The sequence below is a fragment of the Argiope bruennichi genome, chromosome 8, assembly GCF_947563725.1.
Source record: "Argiope bruennichi chromosome 8, qqArgBrue1.1, whole genome shotgun sequence".
NCBI lineage: Eukaryota > Metazoa > Arthropoda > Arachnida > Araneae > Araneidae > Argiope > Argiope bruennichi.
In genome coordinates this window covers 122,592,516-122,613,824 of record NC_079158.1, presented here as the reverse complement: position 1 = coordinate 122,613,824, position 21,309 = coordinate 122,592,516, and the positions used below count along the sequence as shown (strand labels likewise).

Genomic DNA, 21,309 nt, shown 5'->3' with positions numbered 1-21,309 from the left:
ACAGTACAATCACTGAAACCAAATGCTGGGTTATGCCTATAAGATATAAGCATTTTGTTTTATGCATCAGCCACATAAAATGTAAGCATCAGAGGCAGCACCTTATATTATTTTGTTTATCCACTTGTTTTTCCCACCTCCATTAATGCTCTGAAGACCGAATACTTTTGTAATTTTTTCCAAGGTTTTGGCATTTGTAGTTTCTCTTTAAATCCAGATATTTTGATGAAAATTGTATTTCTTAGGGAATCTTATAAGCTTTTCCCCGTTCCTTCAGAATTCACATATAGATTTGTCAAAACATTTATAAAAATAATTTTTCCCCCTTCATTTATTGCATATTAATATTAATGTTTGTCATAACTTGCAATCAGTAAGAAATAAGATAAGGTTGATATTGTGTTTTATGATCCACACGAGTTCTTCTGTTGTCTTCTTTCATTTGGCAGATAAGATCAAACTCACCTTGTGTGTGTGTGTGTATATATATATATATAATATTATAGTGATTATATTGTGCTTCTTTCTATAATTATAGCAAATTTAAAATAATATTTTTATGAAAAATTTGCACCAATACTTTCAATGAGATTTAAATCATTTGTACAAAATTTTATTAGAAACATTTTATCATGGATTCTTATATTTATTTATTTATTTTGAATCCTGTGTTTGTTCAACATATGAATATTTGATGTTTTTATATATTGAGTAGGATATTTAAATAATAGTTTTAATCAAATGTTTGATTCTTTTTAATTTTATGGTAATTATAGATATAATTTGACTTTAAAAGTATACAATAAAAAAAATTATTTTATTATGTGTATATTTATGAACACTAATGTTATTTTCCATAATATAATTTATATGTGTAAAAATTTATTATGGTTCTTTAATTTTGAATTTTTGTTTCTTATTGTATTGCGTAAAATCTTTTATTCAAGAAGTAATCAGAAACTCTCTAATACATGCAGAAGTTATGAAAAATATTCATTATTATACTAAAAATTCTATTTTGAATGGTACTTATTAGCCTTATATATTTTAGAAGCATGTTTGAGTTCATTAAGTAAATTGCTAGATTAGGATAGGCTTCCTTTTTTCAAACAAAAGTTTAAATTTTATGTGAGCTGATAAATAGAAAGAATTTACAGATACAAAGGAAAATGAACAAATGTTATGTAAGCCTTCTAAAGTAGTTAAATATCTATCAAAATTTGAGAATTAAAAATACTTTGCTAGTAGAGCCATTAAGACAAAGGCACAAATATTTTTTTGAAATTTTTTTGTTAGTATTCACAGCAAATTAGTTTATCATCAAAGGTAATTGGAATATCATAAAAGCTAAATATGAAGTATAAAAGCTAACTTTGTAATTGTCAGTACCTGTTACTTTATATATATTTGTATTTGAAATCTTACATGTTAAGTATTGAATTTGTTTCTTCACTTATAACAATAAATTTCATATATTTTTAATACCATTAAGTTTAAAATTAAAAATTTAATTTGGTTTAATATTATCAAATTTTTTAAATTCAAATCATGGTATTTTCTTAATTTATATACAAAAGTATTATAATATCTGTTCATTACTTAAAACAAATTATATTTTTAGACCTAATTTTTTTTCACTAGGTAATTGAAATTTTCTCTTTTTCAGGCAAATTTTATTTTTAGGATAATTTATGGAATCCCAGAACATGCTCGCAGTATACGCCGATTAGAAAAGGAGCAAATTGAATGTGAAATAATTAAGAAAATGGATATAAATGTAAATTGTGTCTTTTATGAAAACGTTCCTAAAATTAACTTTATATGCTATTACTTTAATTTTAAGAATGCAAAAAATTAAATGTTAAATTATTTACATTTATTAGATTTTCAAACAATAAAATGTTTTTTTTTAATTCTTCCAATATTCCATTTATCCAATTTCCATTAAAATTGAAAATTAGAAAGAAAGATGACTATAAGGAAAAAAAGCAGTAATGAAAACAAAGGAATATTTATTAAAGGAAAAAAGAGAAGATTTTAATAAAAAAAAATTTAATATTAATTGAAATGCTATTCAATGTTTGAATATTGGAGAAAAATTGCAGTCAGTTGTTGAAGAAAGATTTAGCAAATTTTGCTCTCAGATTATAATTTCCAAGTCATTTACTTGTAGGAACCCATAATCCAGTTTTTGTATTTTCTTATACTATTCCATACTATCTGTGGAATAATAATAATAATAATAAAAACTGAAATAAACAAATATTCACTATGTTTTTTTTTTTCTTTCAAAAATGTTTTTTTTAATTTTCAGTACCAAATTCTTAAATATTAAAATTTAAGAATTAATAAAAATTTCTATTAATATTAAACTGGTTTTTAATATTAATTTCTGTTTATGTTTTAAGCTTTGAAAGCAAGTGAACAACTTTTTAAATTTAAAAATGTATTAAATTTTTTGTGTATATTCACTTTTCTTCTTTTATATTGTCACCTGAAGTTGAAAAATTCTCTTCACATTTCCAAAATAATTGAAAAATTCCAATAATAACTTCTTAATTCTATTGTCTCAAAATTTCGATACAAAAATAAATAAATTGATAAAAGAAATTCATTTTATAAGAGTTAAAATGCAATAGTAATTTTTATGATTTTTATAAGTAGAATTTCTTGAAGATCTTTTAAAATAGATTATACTCTTTATGGAATCCAGCAATGTTCTTCAGCATTCTTTCAGATATCTCTTGTAACTTTAAAGACCTTGCTTTTATTGAACAAACTAGTTTTCTCTTAAAGTGGAGAAATGTTTGTAAAGAACCATTCAATAGAACAAGAGATTTTGAAATAAAATACACATAAATTATTAATGAAAACTATTCAATTCTTTCTCTACTCTAAATTTTTCAACAGTGAATGAAAAGAAAAATTTAATCTAATTTAATTTTAAATCTTAATTAATTTTAATTTTAAATCTTAATTAATTTTAATTTTAAATCTTGATTTCAGTCAAGTTCATAATATTTTTAATATGTATTCTTGTTAAAAGAATATTTTTAAAAATATTTTTTAATGTGTAAAAATATTTTTTACACATTGAATTACTCTCAGAATAATGAGTTTTTTTGTTCGAGAATTTTCAATTCTCTCTTTATTTAAAATAATAATTTCATAATGTTTTTGCTGGTGCATTATTATTATATTTTTTTATTTTAGGTTTCTGAAGCAGTTAATGATTGTGAGAAGTTTTTTGTAGAAATGTCAGAAAGTTTGAAAGATGAACTTTATGAATTTAAAAAAGAACTAGATGATATTTCAGGAAAGAAAGAGCAAGTTTGTAACTTCAGCATAGAAGAAGTGAGTCATTTTTATGTCCAGGAAAGAAAGATTTGTTTATATTTATATTTAAATTTTGTGAATGCTAATTACAGTTATTTTGAAAATGCTAAAACTAAGTAAAATTTTTGGTTGTTTTAAAGAAATAATTTTCTTAAATTTTAGATTGTTTTTAGATTTTTCTAATGAATCATGCCTATGAATACTTTTGCATTGGATTTGTTCTCTAGTTTTTGAGAATAAAATATTTTATTGTAAGGATTATGAAATAAAATAGTTATGCAGGATTGCTAAATTAAATCCCATTGAATTCTATTATTATCACAGAGGTTTAGATTCTGAATTTATTTGAAGTTTATTGATAAATAGTTGACAATTTTAATCTTATTAATATTTATCATATATATATATATATATATATATATATATATATATATATATATATATATATATATATATATATATATATATATATGTTGTTTAATATTAGAATATAAGGATTAATATCTCTCTCTTTATTTTTTTTTTAGTTTTCTGCTTTGATTACAAAGTATAGCAACTATATTTTATCTGTCATTGAAAAGAATGTTGATAGTGAGAAAGAGCTTAAGAAAAAAATCAATAGCTTACGTGGGAAACATGATACCATAAAGATAGAAAAAGTCAACATGGATGCTCTTAATGCTTCTAATACTGAAACTTCTCAGAAAAAATTGAAGACTGAGGTATTTGTGATTAGAATTTTTGTATTTTCAGTTTACCCTATAATATAACTTAATTTGAATATAAACATTTTTCTCACAGCATTCCTTTTAAAGAGATAGCATTTTTTAAAAATTTTATTCTTAAAATTTTAAATGCATTTAATCTATTAAATATATATAATTAAGAATGAAAAAAATCTCTTTAGAATTAGTTTATACGAATTAGAACTTGATACATATTATTTTATTAATTTTATTTTTTATTTATTTATTTTTGTTTACAGGCTTCTGATTTGTTATCATTATGTACAGAAGTTTTATGTTATATTATTGAAAATTTTAAGATTGGGATCAAAGACATCAAGATAGCATTAGAAGAATTACAAACTCTCAAAGAACCAATCAGCAAGAAAACTATGAAACCAGTATGAATAATTTTACTTTTTATTTGAGAGCTTTTTATATGATTTTTTTTTAAAAAATTGTCGCCCAGTTTGTATTTTTAGATATTTGTTTGATACATAAATCAATAAACATTCAAACAGCAAAAGATTATTTTAGATTAACAATTTTATTATTTAATTCAAAATGATCAAAATTTAACAATAACATTTGTTTAAAATATATAAAATTGCCAGGATCAGGAATATATGAACAATTACATATTAATACTTTGTAGCAAACCTTTTGGCATCAAATAGTTTGACATCAAGACACAAGAAGAGTTTGGATAAAGGAGTCTTCTTCTATTATTCCTCAAACTAGGGGAAATTTTCATCAGCATTCCTGATATTTCTTCCTAAGAGACTATGCTTCAGCTAAGCCCATACCCCCTCAATAATGTGAAGGTCTAAAAATTGGTTTGACCAATCAAGAAGGATCCTATAATGTTGGGAGAACAGTTCTGGATGTATTTGGATTGATGCTTTGGATCATTATCCTGTTGGAAAACGAAACTACGACCAAGAAAATTGCATCCATATAGTACATGTTGTTGTCAAGGGTATCTTTATACTGAAATTTATCCATGATTTCTTGAATCTGCCTCAGGGATCCCATATCAAGGTAGACGATGCATCCTCAAAACATGCCATTTGCTATTTCATTGTTGGAATCTGTGACTTGGAGTCGACATGAGTAATTTGAGAACTTCAAATCCACTGTATCCCACCCATATCAAAAATTTATATTTACTTTCATCGCTCCAAAGTACAATTTCGCACTCTTTCTTGGTCCAGTCTTTGTGCATCTTGCGATTATTTAATTTATCTTGATGGAGTGTCTTCTGTTCTGTGCAGTTGCTTGAAGTTTGTGGCTGATAGAAAGTTTTTGAGTTTTGGGGGATTTGAAGCTGACCTGTAATGTCTACTACTGTTATGTGAGGACTGACATGTGAAAGATGTGTGACATTTCTGTCAAAAATATGAGAGTTGAAACGAGAATGTCCATCGAGAAACTTTGGCAATCCTCCCTGATCAACACCTCTATTCAACAACTTTGATATTACACTCTCCAATATATTGAATTGTTTCCCAAGTTCAAGAAGAGTCTGACATTGAGTGCATTCATTAACTGTGCCTGCCTCTTACTGAATGGTCAAATTACGAATGTCATGCTGAAAACCCATTATCACCAAGAATAGAGGAAGTTTAACTTATTAACTGCCTAATTTTTTAGAAATTTTTGGCTGAATAAATTATAATGTTATCAAACCGTATCATTATGATATTGTTGAAAGCAAAGTCTGATATGATATAATCAAGAAAATTGTAACTGATTGAAAAAGGTCTACGGGAAAATTTCAACATTTATTTTTATTATAATACCATCTAGCTACTTTCGTAGCCCGAGCTTTATTACTCCTCTTCGAAACATCAGATTTGCGTTTTCTGGGCATTTCGAAAAAGTATCGAATAATAACAAATAAAACAAAAATTTAACCTGAAAAAACGATGTACTTAAAGGTATAAATAAATTTATTAAAAATATATAATAAAACAAAATAGAAAATTAAGTTCGTATTTCTCTAAAATCAAGTCAAGTCTATTTTATTTATCGATCGAGTTTGAGATAGCTACAGCAGTATAATACACATAATTTTTAAACTTTTAATTAAAATGAAAATACAATTGTCAACAATCGGAACACACTGGGCATGCATGAATTTTCTACGCCAGTTGGCGTAACGCAACGGTTTTATATATATATATATATATATATATATATATATATATATATATATATATATATATACAATAGTTGTGTAAAAGTATAGTTATATTCAAATTATATTTCATTTTGAAAATATTTTATATTTTTGAAAAAGGCATTGTTATAAAATTATCAATGAAATCATTTCATTAAAAAAATAAAAGATTCTTATTAGAACCTCTAAATTAAATATTTAAGCACAATATTTTATTATAATATAATAAAACAAACCAAAAATATAGTGTTTCAAACATGACAATTCTATTCCATTAAATTTACAGACAAATTTCAAATTTGTTCCCTTGCTGTAAAGAAATAAAGCACAGAATATATATATATATATATATATATATATATATATATATACAGGGTGTTTATAAAGTCCCGGACCCATTTTTATGTTTAATAACTCATAAAATAATAAAGATAGATTAAAATTAATAACATAAATGGTTAAATAGACTCAAAAAGTTTCATGACCCTTGTCAATGAACTTCCACGTGTGCCCCCTTCGTCGCACGGGGAATATCAAGTCGATAGTCAATTTCACGCCAGGTAGCGACAAGCATGTCGGCATCCACAGAGCCATTTGCGCACATTATGGCGATTAACAATGCCAGAAACATGAAAGGATGCTTCATCGGAGAACATTATGCTCTTCAGAAAATCAGCAGCATCTTCTATCCTCCTTAGCATATCTGTTGCAAAGGCCATCCTCCTAGGCCTATCGTTCGGTTCCAAAACTTGAACAATTTGAACTTTGTATGCATGCAGTCTTAATTTTTTCTTAATAACCTTGTACACCGTCGAAATTGGCATATCCAATTCTGTTGCCGCTGATCTCACAGATATTCTAGGATTGTGTAAAAATGTCTCTCTGACACGCTCAACATCAAAATCACTTGTGGAAGGACGTCTGGAACGTTTCTTATCTTCGATACTTCCAATTTCTAGAAAATTCTTTTTCCACCTCAAGATGCTGTTTTTGGATGGAGGATCTTTTTGGTAAATTCTTCTGAAATTTCTCTGTGCTTGCACTATCGATTTCGTTTCTATGAACCACCATAAAATCTGTGCTTTCTCTTGTGGTGTACGCATTCTCCTTAATATCCACTCGAATAAAACATCACATACAAAAGTACTACATAGAACAAACACATCAAAAGTAAACATAACATTGCAATAGTTGCCAAAAACAAAAGAGAGAAAAATGCAATTAATAATCAGACAATATTTAGAAAAGTACAGATATTTAGACTGGAAAATGAAATTATCTGAAAATAACCACACGTGCAGACGATATTTACAAAAGTAAAAATATTCAAACCTGAAAAGGAAAATATATGAGTTATTCCATCAATAAATGCCATAAGTTTGTTTATATCTTCATTATTTTACGAGTTATTAAACATCAAAATGGGTCCGGGACTTTATAAACACCCTGTATATATATATTGTTTCACACAATATTAATTCCTATATATGCAATGAAATTAAAACTTTTAAGTGTAGCAAATATATTTTTGGTGCCAAATGATGTATATAAAGTATCAAAAACCCCATATAAGGATTGTGGTAGTTAATTAATAACTAAGCAAAACATTTATATAGAAATGTCCTAAAATAAAACTGTTACGTAAAAAAAGTCATCACTCCAAATGTGCTGAAATTTCACATTTTTCAAAATTTGTTAACTATTGCTTTAGTTACTTTTCTAACTGGTATTACATGTGCAAAAAAATTTAAATTACATATTTTTAAAGCTTTTTTTTTTTTTTTTTTTTTTTTTTTGCTAGTTTTGTGGATATGCAGGACTTTTTAATACATTTTCGATTTTTCCTTAAATTTCTCCTTAAATTAATTTTTTCTGACTTATATCTATTATTGAAAAGTTATTGTATTTATGTATGGTTTGTGAATATCTGATTTGACATTTCATTGCAATGTACTGTATGCAAAGTAAATGTTTTAAAAATTTTCAATGAAGATTAGTTATTTCTCCCCCTCCCTTCCTCTTCTCATTCTTGTGTTGGCTAGTTGTGTTTTTAAGGTTAATGTTTGTGCTTCAAAATGCTTCAAAAATGCACTATTCTCAATGTTTTCCTCAAATTTATGTGAGAAAAGACATTGAAAAGAAAATTATTTAACAAAATCAAGTCAAATTTACTGAAAAATAATCATTTTCAAATATTTTAAAGAAAATTATTTTGCTAATGAAACTCAAATACCTTTTTTTAAAAAAAAATTCTTCTACAATGAAGTACCAATTTGCTTATATTGTTTTTATTTTGAATATATTTCTTGTTTATGATCTCTAAATGCAGCTTTCAGAAACACTTCCTGCCAATCATAACTACACTGCTAAGCAAATTGCATTATTAGAAGAACTGGAGCAAGAAATTCTTAATTCTGAAACTGGCAAGGTAAAACTGAAATTAATATAATATTTTGTCTTAAAAATAGCATTTCAAATTTTTTTTATTTATTAGATAGTAGCAATTAATAGAAAGGGAATTTGAGATGAATTAATGTTTCTAGACATAAACAGCACACTAGTAACTTTTTGAGGAATTTACAAATATTTATAATTTATGACGATACATTTTTGTGAGAGATATTAAAATTAACTTGCTTTGTAATTTGAATTTTATTTTTCAAATAAACGAAACAGTGTTAAATGTAATATAAGATTTAAAATTCCATTAAATCTATGTACACTGTTGAGCAATTTTGATTTGAGATAGTTTTGGCACTAAATTCTTCTTTGAAAAATGCAAGATTTAAAGATTGGTTCTCGGTTTGACTGATTTAAAAAAAAAATTGATCCTTTTAAACTATAAGGTTATAAAATGTGGACAACTATTTTGGAGCTTAGTTTCTGAATTGACTAAGCTATTGAAGGGGATGAACCCTATTGGGCTCTGTAATTTTTCCCTATTTTATTGTTATCATTTCTGCTATATTGTTACTGAATTTTGATTTAAATTTCTCTCATTTAGATTTTGAGGTATTACTGCAAAAATAGTCTAAATTAAAGAATCCACATCATTATTTATGTCTTCCTTTCCCAGTGAAAGATAATACATGGTAAATCAATATTTAACCACAAAATATGATTATATATTTTATGAATTTTTGATATGAAGATATAAAAAATTTTGGGAAATGAAAGTAATTTGTTACTGAGTACCTATTTATTGATTTTTTAGAAACATGAAATGTAACGTAAAACAAAAGTATTATCTTAAATTTTTAATAGGTTAGTTGTGAAAAAAATATATAGTGGTAACCAAAATTTGTAAACACTTTTTAAAAATCTTTGTATGCTTATAGTATGCTTTGTATGCTTATAGAAAATATTATTTTTCACAAAATGCAAACTCTTATATATCATTTTAAAGAGAATTTTATATTGATTTCAACACAAAAAGTAAAATTCAAATATTTGCAATATGACAAAAAAAACAAAACAAAAAAAAACAGTCACACTTATTTTGATTTGCAAAACAAACACAGTGATGAAATGGATTATATTTTCTAACTTTCCTGAGAAATCACTGTTCTTGTTCTGGGAATCAAGGAAGGCCAGTAACAACTGACATCATGTTTAAAGTTGGAACAAGTCATTATTGTGCTTTATTGTGTTGAAGGAAGACTGTTTTTTATGTAATCAAATTACAAATTAGAAATTTTGTTAAACTCTTTAATATTTAGTTTGGAATTTTTGTAAATATTTCTAATATTTAGTCAAAAATCAATGAAATTCAAATAAAAGAATAGAGTAGACACTTAGAAAGAGAACCAAGATTGTTTTATTACTAGAATGTGGTCTTTCCTATGCTGAAATTGCAAGACAGGTGAGTTGTTTAATGACTACATCTGGAGTGTGAAAGTTTTGTTTATGATATCAGGAGACAAATTCTATATAAAAAAAAAAGCAGGAAAAGGCCAAAAAAGGTGCATCACATTTGTTGATGACAGTAGGAAAATAAGACTATGTCTCCATGATAGAAGAATGTCATCAGCGGCCGTCAGAAGTCAGTTGAATGATGCTGGCATTTCTGTCAGTTCAAAGACAATCAGGAGAGAGTTGACATAATTATTAGATGTTAGAGAAAGAGAATCCTCCCAAAAGCCCTTATCTCAATTTACAGCAAGACATAAAAAGATTACAGTGGGCAAAGCAATACATTAATTGGACAGATGATCAGTGATCACAAGTTATATGGAGTGATGTCATAGTGTCATTCGGTAGTGACGGGCGAAAATAGGTAAGACATAGAATAGGCGAAGAGCTACATCCTGACTGCATTCAAGCAACTGTGAAGAACTCAGTTAGTGTTATGATTTGGTCTTGCATGTCAGCAGACGGTATTGGTCGCCTTCACATTAACGATGAAACACTAAATGCAAGAAAATACACTGATACTATTCTAGAGCCAAAACTTTCCATCAGGGATTTCTTCCAATTAATTATTGATATTCACCAGGGATTCCAATAATGCATCATTTATTTTTGTACAGAATTGAGCAACTTGTCATACAACAAAAATATCAAAAGAATGGTTTAGTATAAAGAGCACTGAATTGTTATCATTGCCAGGAAGCAGTCTTGACCTCTATCCTGTTGAGAACTTATGGCACCCTTTGAAACTTGTACAAATGAGGCGTCCGTCAAATAAAAGAGAACTAATCGAGGCTCATCATATAATAACGAAGTAAGAGCTTAAAATTCTCGTCAGCTCAATGAAACATCGATATGAAGCCGTAATAAAAAAATAAAGGCTACCGTGCTAAGTACTAAGTGACTCACTGCAGTTATCAGCATCTAATGTATCTCGATAATTATTGCCGCTCAACCTTTTTGTATTGCAAATATTTAATTTTTTTGTATTGAAATAAATATTAAATTCCATTAAAATTATATACAAGGCTTTGCATTTTGTGAAACGTTAAATTTTCTATAATCATACCAAATTAGAAAACAAAAATTTTCAAAATGTCCACAATTTTGGCCACCACTGTGTGTGTGTAAAAATACACAAATTTTTGTAAGCAGTAGCGTGGCCGAAGAGAGAAAACACTTTTGAATTTTTTTAAACTTGATTTATTCCATCCCAGGAGGCATAATTTACGTACAAGAAGCGATGACGAAACTGGCGTCCATTCACAGGCGATACAAGAGCAGAAAAGAATTAAATTTTCCCTTCGGCAGTTTTTACAGTGGGATTTTGATAGGGACTCTTTACATATGTAGATTAGGAAAGGGGATTATAGGTACCTTTTAAAAGAATTTCTGTAGTTTGACGGATTTTTATCCCTTCACTAGGAGCGTGTGAAAGTGCTGCTTAAAGCAGTTTTACAGATTTCGTGTAGCATTAATTAAATAAAAAAGGTGGAATTGGACCTGGAAATAAGAGAACATTTTAGAATTAATATGGGTTAAATTCAGATAAAATTTAGGAAATTAAATTTAAAAATATCAATATATGTATGAAGATGGATTGGATTAATTGTATTAATTTGTAATTAGAAATTTATATAATATGAATTTGTAATAGTTTAATTTTATAAAGATTTTAAAAGAAACATGTATGTCTGATTGTATTGATCAATTTTTTAATAAAATGACATTTAAAAGTGAATTAATTTAAAAAAAAATGAATTAATATATTTTTATATTTTTAACATGCAATTATATATAAAAATAACAATATTTTCAGGAAGAATTAGAATTCTGTGAGCATATCTATATTACCACAATTGATCGAAAAGAAGAGAAAATACAGATTTTCAAACAAATCCTTGAAAAACTTAACAATGTAAAAATTGATCTAAGTTCAAAGGTAGGCTTAAATATTTTTCAATGGAATATTACACATTAAAAGTATTTATTTATTTATTTTACATATAACAATGTTCTAATTTTTATAGGCAGCAAATCTGGTTTATGGTTGGAGGAGTTTATGCAGTATGATTCATGATACTTTTATTGAACAAAATGCAATGCTGGAAAATGAAGTTATAGTTGCTAAAAGCATACATCAAGAAAGAGTATGTTTTCTTACATAAGTTATTTAATTGAAATAACTTCTTTACTTTGTATAAGAATATTTGTTTTTAAAGGAAAGAACTGTCGAAAAATATGAAGATGCTGTTTGTCTGGTAATATCTATGTTGGAAGAAAACCTTGGAGAAATTCTTTTAAATTTGCAAGAACTAAGAAATAAAGATCTAGAATTGAAAGAACAAGTATGTATATTTTTTAAAAAAATTTCTGCATTGTTTTTGTTTATATTTTACAATATTGATACTTTGTGATTTATCAAAAATTCATCATGACATATTTTTTTATTGATTTCAAGGGATTATTGCTTGTATAAAGAATGTTCTTAAATCCACTACTTATTGTCATCTTTTTATTATCTTTTAGTAAGCTCTATTATGCTGAGTTTATTGAAAAAACCTGTCTTTCTACATAGGAAATTTAAAACGATGTACATAAAATTAAATGGGCATTACAACACACCCTATTCATTTTTAATTGTTGATCTAATGTACATGATTTCACATTATCATGATAGATTATATCTTGTTTGCAGTTAATGAATGCTGTTTGTTTCTGAATATTGTATTTATTCAAACTGTGCAGTTGCCAACTAATTAAACAATTGACACTTATAAATTGGCTCCTTTGTTAGACATTTGAAAGATGTAAAATTTTTAAAAACTGTGAAATGACATTTGTTTGTTAAATTTTTCCTGAAGGGCAATCACTTCACCAAAACCTTTTAAATATTACACTATTGTAAATCGGTTTCTTTCAGTTTTACAAAGATTGGTTTCTTTCTTTTTTTATGAGCATGTCAGTGAATTAATGCAATGAAACTTAAAAAATCATTCCTTTAGTTTAATCTGCATTGAACAAATTATTAGATGGTTATTAATAATTTGTGTAAGGATGTTTATGATTATTCATGCAATTTGTTCTTATAGTTATTAAATAAATATTGATCCACTAAGCAAAAAAACTGTAAATAAATTAAATTTGGGTAAAAAAAATATTTATTTATATGGAATTTATTGAGTAAATTTAGGTATATGCAATTAAATCTCTACTGTAAAAGAAAAAAAAAATAGTTGATGTAATAATTTATCTTTGACTTCTTCCTTGTGTACTGTTTGTGTTCACCAGTAAGAGGTCATACTCCCTCCCTTCACCCCTTATGAAGTCAGAAATACATTTCATTCTAACTCAAGGATTTTATTTCAATGAACATTATTCATTAGTAAATTGATCTACAAAAAAATATTTGCTTTGCAATTTATTATGTTTGTTTCTATTTAGAATAATATTCCAGTGTTTCTTTTGATAATAATTGGTAGAATACCAATAATTAATAAAGAATAGTATACTAAATGTTTAGATGTTATTAAAGATTTATAAAACTGTAATTTAATGACAGTAGATGAAGTATAATACAAATGGCAGTAAATATGAAGAACAATAATAAAAAATGATTCTAGTAATTGCCCAATATTTTGCAAGGAATCAAGAATATAAAATCAAGGAATGAATATATATGAAAATAGGAATGCATATACAATGGTCAGTCATTAGAGATGTTGTTGCAATCAGAAAGGCTGATCAAACATAAGTAAAATTTGCTGTAAGCTTAATTATTGTGCTAAAAATAGATTTCTAATTTTTTTCTTTCATCATCATCAACAACAACAAATTATTAAATTGTGTTGTTTTATTACACTGTATATGTTAATGTAATAAGGACTAAGGAGTAAAGAAAAATGATAAATAATCAAATTGTTTTTTTATAAAGTTAGCATTTCAGTCACAACAATTACTCTAGTGAGATTCTGAAAAAACTTATCACTAAATATAACTTGATATGCAAATTACTAGATTATGGGATTTTTATCCATTTTCATGCATGCCTTGTAATAAATTTGTTGAAAATATCTTCATAATTTTGAAAGGGATTTTTTTTTGTCTTTTTTTTTTAATGAACTAATATTCAAGATTTTGGATCTAAAATTTCTTACAACTTTTGTATCACCATGACTATATTACTCAAATATATTACACTTTTTTTTAAGCTAGTATTTTTTAATTTGTTATGTTAATTATTTTTTATAGATCGCATGTACATATGTGAAATCAAAAGAAATTTTGCAACAATGTGTTGAACTTATGGAGGTCGAATTAAATCATTCCCTCCAGAGCTTAGAAAGTTTAAAAAAATATAACTCAGTATCTGAAGAAAATCCTGATATGAAAGAATTGTCTGATGTAAGTGCTTAATAAAGTTTGTTAAATTATTTAATAACATAATGAATTATTCCTAATTTTTTCTGTCACTGTATTAAATATAGTTTAAGAATTAATTTTTATTTTATTCCATTTAATATAAAAAATAAATTAATTAAATATTGAACAAATAGTGCTTTCTGATTAGTTCCTTTTTGAGATAATATTTTTTAAGTCATGTTTTTCTGTGTCATAAAAAGTTTTGTGTACCATGTTGTCATAAAAAGTTTTGTGTACCGTGTTCCTTCATATATTTATTTCTATATACAGTTTTACAGAAGACCGCAATTTTAAAAACCGTGATATTACAAAACAACTTAACATGTAAATTATCTTGCACCTCATATAAACATATAATTCAAAGAATATTTCTCTGAATTTTCAATAAAAATAGGAATGTTATTAAAAAATTAAAGTAATGCAAAAAAAATAGCCATTATCTGAGAGAGATTGTTAATATTTAATTTGTTTTTTTGTCATTTACAATTAATCTTAAGTAACTTCATAATCCTTTTTACTGGCAGAGGAAGGCAGAACAATATAAACTTTTGTTTATATTTTGCTGCTGCTGGATTTTTTTTGCAAGTATTTTTTGAATACAGTTTTAAAAAGTGCTTTTCATTTTCGTATTTTATAAATATCTGACCTTAAAAATAATTTTATAAAAATAACAGAATTACTCCTAAATTTCAAAATAAGGCTAACATTTTTTTAAAAATAAACTCTGGATCTTCTTTTATTTTTTAAGATATTTCTTTAGTATTTATTATTTTGAGCAGTTAGAGAAATCCTTTAAAATAAATTTTATAGGTAGAAAAAATTGTTGTACGCTGTAAGCATCTTATGCAAATGTCTGTCAAACTGAGGAAAGAAGGCATCCACGCTCTTAATCTGCAGCTGAAATTTTTCATGGGGAAGAGTCAAGAATCAAGACAAAGGGTTTGTAAAAAAAATGATGGTAATAAAATATATTTTATAAAAGCTATTAAATTTTTATTTAGAAATTTTGCCTTATAAAGTAATATGTAATAGCAGTATATCGATTTTAGTAGTATTTAATAACAGGTATGCCATGCATTATTTGTCATGGCATTTGAAATTAAAAAAACATGGCAAATTTGAATTCAGAGAGAACACATTTCTTAGTGCTGATTGGTTTTATCCATCTGTAATTGAATACAATTGAAATCTTAACATTTTAACAATCTAGAATTGCAAGCTATGACAATAGTGCCATAATCTGTAAAATGCCTATTGTAAAGTATTTACCTAATACTTTAAAACATTAAAAGGAAACCATTTTTATTTAGATGCAATAAGAAAAAAAATTCTTGTTAAAACATAATTTTTTATGAAGTCTGAAAACCTATTTAATTGTTTAATATTTAAAATACTAAATATTAATTTAATATTTAAACTATAACTTATTTAATAGTTAAATATTATGCCTATTGAACAGTTTTATATTTAATTTTCTTTGGCTATTTCTTTTTGGAATAGGTTATCTTGTTTATCAAATTATCTTAGTGTATGAGTAGGCATACAATTTTTATTTGTAGCATAAATTTTTAAATCATAGTTGTGTATGAATATTATTACAATTTTCTATTTTTAAAAATATTTTAGAAATCTTTAGCACTTCCATCTTGGCAAGAACGTTTTCTATCATTCATGAATATGGAAAAGGATAATTTTGATCTAAGAAAACAGATTCTTTTTGAAGGCTCTGCTATGAATGAGATTGAACAGGTCAGACTGGTTTGTCTGTTTAAAAAATCATAAATTTAATCCCTATATACTTAGATTTCTGTTGGTTTAGATATATTTTTTTTAATATTATTGATATTTTAAAAATAATAATCATAATGCATTAAAAATATTTGTTTTCATTTTAGGGAGATAAGTCTCTCAAATTTACTGAAGATCAAGCAGAATCTGAAATGAAGGCAAAATTAATGATGTATAAAGATTTGCTGTTATCTATTGAACATAAAAGACTAAAGCAAGTAAGGATTTAATATCATTAGCATGCTCATGTTAAACTGCATTATAATTATTACGAATAATAATTTAGGTGGCAGATCTGGTTTCTAATTATTTCAGTTTACTGTTTCCAAAAAAGATCTTCTGTATATATTATTTACAATTATATTTGTTTGGAAGGATACCAGCATTTACCAACTTAATACCAGTTACACCATCAATATTTACATTTGCCTCCTTTTTCAGTTTTTAAATTATCAATAACAATATCTTTTTTAACTATGAATTTTTAAATTTTTATCTAAAGAAAATGAAATCTTATTCGTTTTACTATTATTATTTTGTGAATTTATTATATAACCTTTCATCTTGCATTCAAACTTTATATATATATATATATATATCATGGTTTTATTTTGATAGCACATCGCATGAGTGACCTTTAAAAATAAATTCCATTGTTAATAGGTTTAATACATAAAAATAAAAGAATATTAAAATGTTTACTGCTGTCATTCTGTTAAATAAAGAATTTACAATATTATCATCACAATCTTGAGCAGCTTTGTTAAATGTAGGAATAACAATAGTTTTCACAATATTGTAAATGTAGAATTTGCAGTATACAAATTTGTATAATGTTATATAATACTGGGCATCAGAATTAAACAACATTCCTATGAGTTTTTTAATTATTAAGCTTAAACTAATAATTCTAAAGCTAATAATTTTGATAAATTAAAATTTATCAAAATGTTATGCTAACAGTATTTTAAAAAGAAAATCTGGGAAAATTTTTGGCTGAAGTAATCTTGTGTAATAGTTGTCATTTTCTAAAATATTAAGTGTTCAAAGCTTTGAAACATTTCAATTTTACTTTTTCTTATTTCAAATATTTTATTTAAAAATCTTTTAAATAGATTAGAATGTGCTTTTATTAGATGTAATTTCATATTATTGATTTGAGAGAAGATTAAAAGAAGTAAAATAAATAGAAGCCTATTGTGTGCATGAATTACAAATAACATTTTCCTTTGCAGCCAAGTTACTGCATTTCTGCATGGAATGATATCTTCGTAGAGGCATTTCTTCTTGAGCAACTAAAAAGTCATGAAGGCCTAGATATCAAAGAATTTACAGAAATTGATAGTACAGAAAGCAGCACAAAACTTAATGTAAGATTGTTTCGATTAACATTATTTTATAGGTATTAATTGAGTCATTTTAAAATGCTTAGTGTAATTAGACTGGAGTTAAAATTGAAAAATAATTTCTGATCCATAATGTATTTTATAGTTGTTGTTTTTGTTTCATAATAAAGATAAATATTAGAACTAGCTGTATAATATATTCATGAAAAAAAAATGTTTTTACATTTTTTTTCAGTTTTTTTTTCTTTGTTTTCACACCCAGAGAGTTGAATTTAGTTGATTTTCACAGGGTAATTTTTCAATCCAACATTCTTAAAGAATTCTTGAACAGTTTGAAATAAAATTGTGATATTTCTTCACTTCTTAATGGTTAATGTTTGAAATGATTCTGAAGACAATTTTTAGACTAAAATACAGAAACTTCTATTCTTTAATAATGTGAATATGAATGCCATCTTACTTGTACATTATTTTATTAAATTTTTTATCTTGTTTCAAATTGCCTTTTGAATCAATCTTTCGACAAAATCTTGGGAGAAGACAACATCACAATTAGAAAAGAAAAGGAACGGGCATGTTTCTTGTCCTTATGAACTTCAAGCTTTTCTGATTAATATATGTGACATTATATGATCTCAAATATAAGCATGAGCTTTTATTTATTTATTTGTCTTATTTTTTTAATGATGCTTTCTATTTTTCCAATATTAATTAATTTGAAAATGAAAATAATTAGAGAAGTTTATGAAATGTGAATAGAAGCATAAATTTGTAATTAAGAATAAATCTCTACTTCTTTGTATACAAAATATAAAGAGTAAGATATTATAATCACTAAAGAATTTGACTTTGGAATTTTGACAAATGTCTATATTTTTTATTCCGTTTTACCTGAAAAACACATTTTGGAAATTGTCTTTCTAGCTGTGAGTATGATATTTCATAAACTTTTTGTGCTTGACGGATGAAGTTTGGTATGTTGTTTTTACATAAAATTTTGAAATTCAGTTTGTCTTTCTCTTCAATAGAATTGAAAAATGTTAATTTAAAATTATAGCAAAATGTAAATAAATAAAATTTGGTGAGAACTTAAAGCACAAATCCATATCAAATTTTGAACCAATCAGTTTATGGTTGTCCATCTGTCAGTTTTGTGCATTCAATCTCATATAAATGTGATATCTCAAAATCCGAAGTTTTAGATGAATGAAATTTGGTGTTTGATCTTGCTACTAAAATTGCTGTTCTTAGTGAAATTTTTCTTTCATTCATTTTCAAAAAATGACATTCCAACATGCATTCTCAGTTTTCTTTCCTAAACCATTATGCATAAAATGCTCTGAAAATAATTTGTGTAGAATCCGTTCTTGGCCAAGATCTACGCTTTTACATTGGGCGAATATGATAACATCTTTATTGGAATATGTGCTAGAAAATTATAAAGAGATCATCACCACTGGTTTTGATCATTCCTGAGTATAATTTCTTGTTGATTTGTGTAGAATTGTTAGCAAAATTTTATATCTTAATCATAAAATTGATTTTTTAGTTACATTTTACTTGATTCATAGTAGTTATTGGTTTGAGTGCTTACTTTTATATTTTAACTTTAAAAAGTAACTCATTATTTGGTTCAAAAATTTAAATCTGGAATCGTTTTTTTTATTTTTAAATATTAAATTTTATTGGTTAACTAATTTCCTACTAATATGCACTAACCAACTAGTAGATGAAAGCATTTAGTAAATGAATTAAAGTGGATTGAAGGATTCATATAGAATCACGGAATTTTTTCTTGAAATTTCCAGGATGCAGCAAATAAGAAACTGTAAATACGATATAAAAATGAGAAACTGTACATTTTAAGATATAAACGAAAAAGGAAAACTTTATGAAACTGAGAAATAAGTAAAGGTACAAGAAATTATTGCACATTTAATTTGTTTACAAACTTAACAAAACTTTAAGGAAAAAATGTTTTGCATTATAGAGATACTTTAGAGAGTTTATTTTTTATATTAAGCTGAAAGCAGTATTTCTCTTTTGTTGAGCATAATGAGAAATTTTTGAACTTGTTCCAGACTATAAAGCTCATGTATATAGATCAGCCTGAAACATAATTAAATATGAAATTAAATTAAAGCAGCAAAATTGCTGAGTTAGCTATCGTAATACAGTGTAACCTTGCTTCACAAACATTTGTCCCTGAATCTCACTTATAATTTGAAACACTGTTAAGTGAAACAATTTTTTTCTATAGGAATCCATGTAATATAGGACAATGCCTTCCATTCCTAAATAAATAAACCAATTTATAATAATGTATTTTATAATTTTTAATGCATGTTTTTACCAAAAAAAAAGTTTTCTTAAGACATTTGTCTTTAACTAAACCACAAAATTGGCAAAGATGTGGTACAATATTACTGCCTGATTTGTTGCAATAATTTTCCTTGTTTTCAGCATTTTCTTTAATTCACAGGAAGGTTGTAGTTCTGCTGAAGCTGTTATTTCTCCTATCTAATTTCATTTCATTTGTTGTGAGAATGAAGTTTTGTAAGCTCTTGGTAATTCTGGCTACGTTTCTCCACCGGCACATCAATACTGTTGCTATCCAAAACCTCAGACAGAAACAAAATTTGATTGATTGGGGTTTACAGACACTTGCTCAAATCTCGCGGAGTCGCATCCAACAATGCTATTTAGTCAAAACTTCTCCCATGTACGTATAACTATTCTCTTCAAACAAACACTCAACACAGAATAATAGGGCTGCTGTGGTCTGTTAATAAGGTCTTGGTTTCGGAATCAGAGGGTTTAAAGCTCGAGAACCGATTCCACCGAAGAACCGTCACGTAAGTGGGTCTGGAACACTTTAAATGCGTCGGAGCCAAACGTCCTCACGTTAGTGAAGTGTTGAAGTTTGGAGAGGGGTGTTAGCTCAGTTGTCATTCTCGTCATCTGCATGTGGTTGAAAATTACGATATCCGTCCCAAAATATCCCTAGTTTTGCTTTAAAAACGGGATGTTAATGTAACTTAACTAAACACAGAATGTTGGAGGTCATTCTAGCACTTGAAATCACGTCGTCCCTTCACCACTCGTTCTGCTAAACATACTGCTCCCTAAGCGAATTATTTCCTTCCATTTAATTTTTCTCATTATGCGAGGCCTGACTGTATTTGAAAGGGTTTTGGATATTAATTATTTTTTATTATTTAATTTATTATCTAATTAATTTTTAAGGGATTGGGGGAAAATTAATTTTTAAGAATTCGTTGTTGATAAACTTGGTACCGATCCATGTTTTTTATGTTTAGGATTTAATAATGTAATTTAAAAAATAAAAGCCCTGTAAAGCTTTTATCTTGATTGATAAGTTAAAATGTTCAATCTCTTTCCAGTGATTTTTAGAAATTTTTATTTATTAATTTTTTCTTTTTATTGTAGGCTTTTCACTCAGAATATTCATGGGATGAACTTATGCGTCAAGTTACAACTATAGTTTCCAGACAAATGAAAATTGCTTCTTTTCTTCAGTCTAAAAAACGAGTATTTTTTTTTTATATTTAAAAATGTTATTAAGAATATATATATGTTT

General features: G+C 26.2%; 1 protein-coding gene across 1 annotated transcript in view; it reads left to right on the top strand.

Moving 5' to 3' along the window:
- LOC129980747 (uncharacterized) overlaps positions 1-21,309 on the top strand; it is a 198,303-nt gene that overhangs the window by 94,473 nt on the left and 82,521 nt on the right. Inside the window, exons 47-60 of the mRNA XM_056091129.1 lie at positions 1,667-1,777; positions 3,214-3,354; positions 3,864-4,058; positions 4,322-4,462; positions 8,573-8,671; positions 11,972-12,094; positions 12,183-12,302; positions 12,375-12,500; positions 14,404-14,556; positions 15,385-15,513; positions 16,201-16,323; positions 16,470-16,580; positions 17,598-17,732; positions 21,159-21,260. Of these exons, the coding sequence (XP_055947104.1) occupies positions 1,667-1,777; positions 3,214-3,354; positions 3,864-4,058; positions 4,322-4,462; positions 8,573-8,671; positions 11,972-12,094; positions 12,183-12,302; positions 12,375-12,500; positions 14,404-14,556; positions 15,385-15,513; positions 16,201-16,323; positions 16,470-16,580; positions 17,598-17,732; positions 21,159-21,260 (1,809 nt within the window). The remainder of the gene's footprint in view (positions 1-1,666; positions 1,778-3,213; positions 3,355-3,863; positions 4,059-4,321; positions 4,463-8,572; positions 8,672-11,971; positions 12,095-12,182; positions 12,303-12,374; positions 12,501-14,403; positions 14,557-15,384; positions 15,514-16,200; positions 16,324-16,469; positions 16,581-17,597; positions 17,733-21,158; positions 21,261-21,309) is intronic.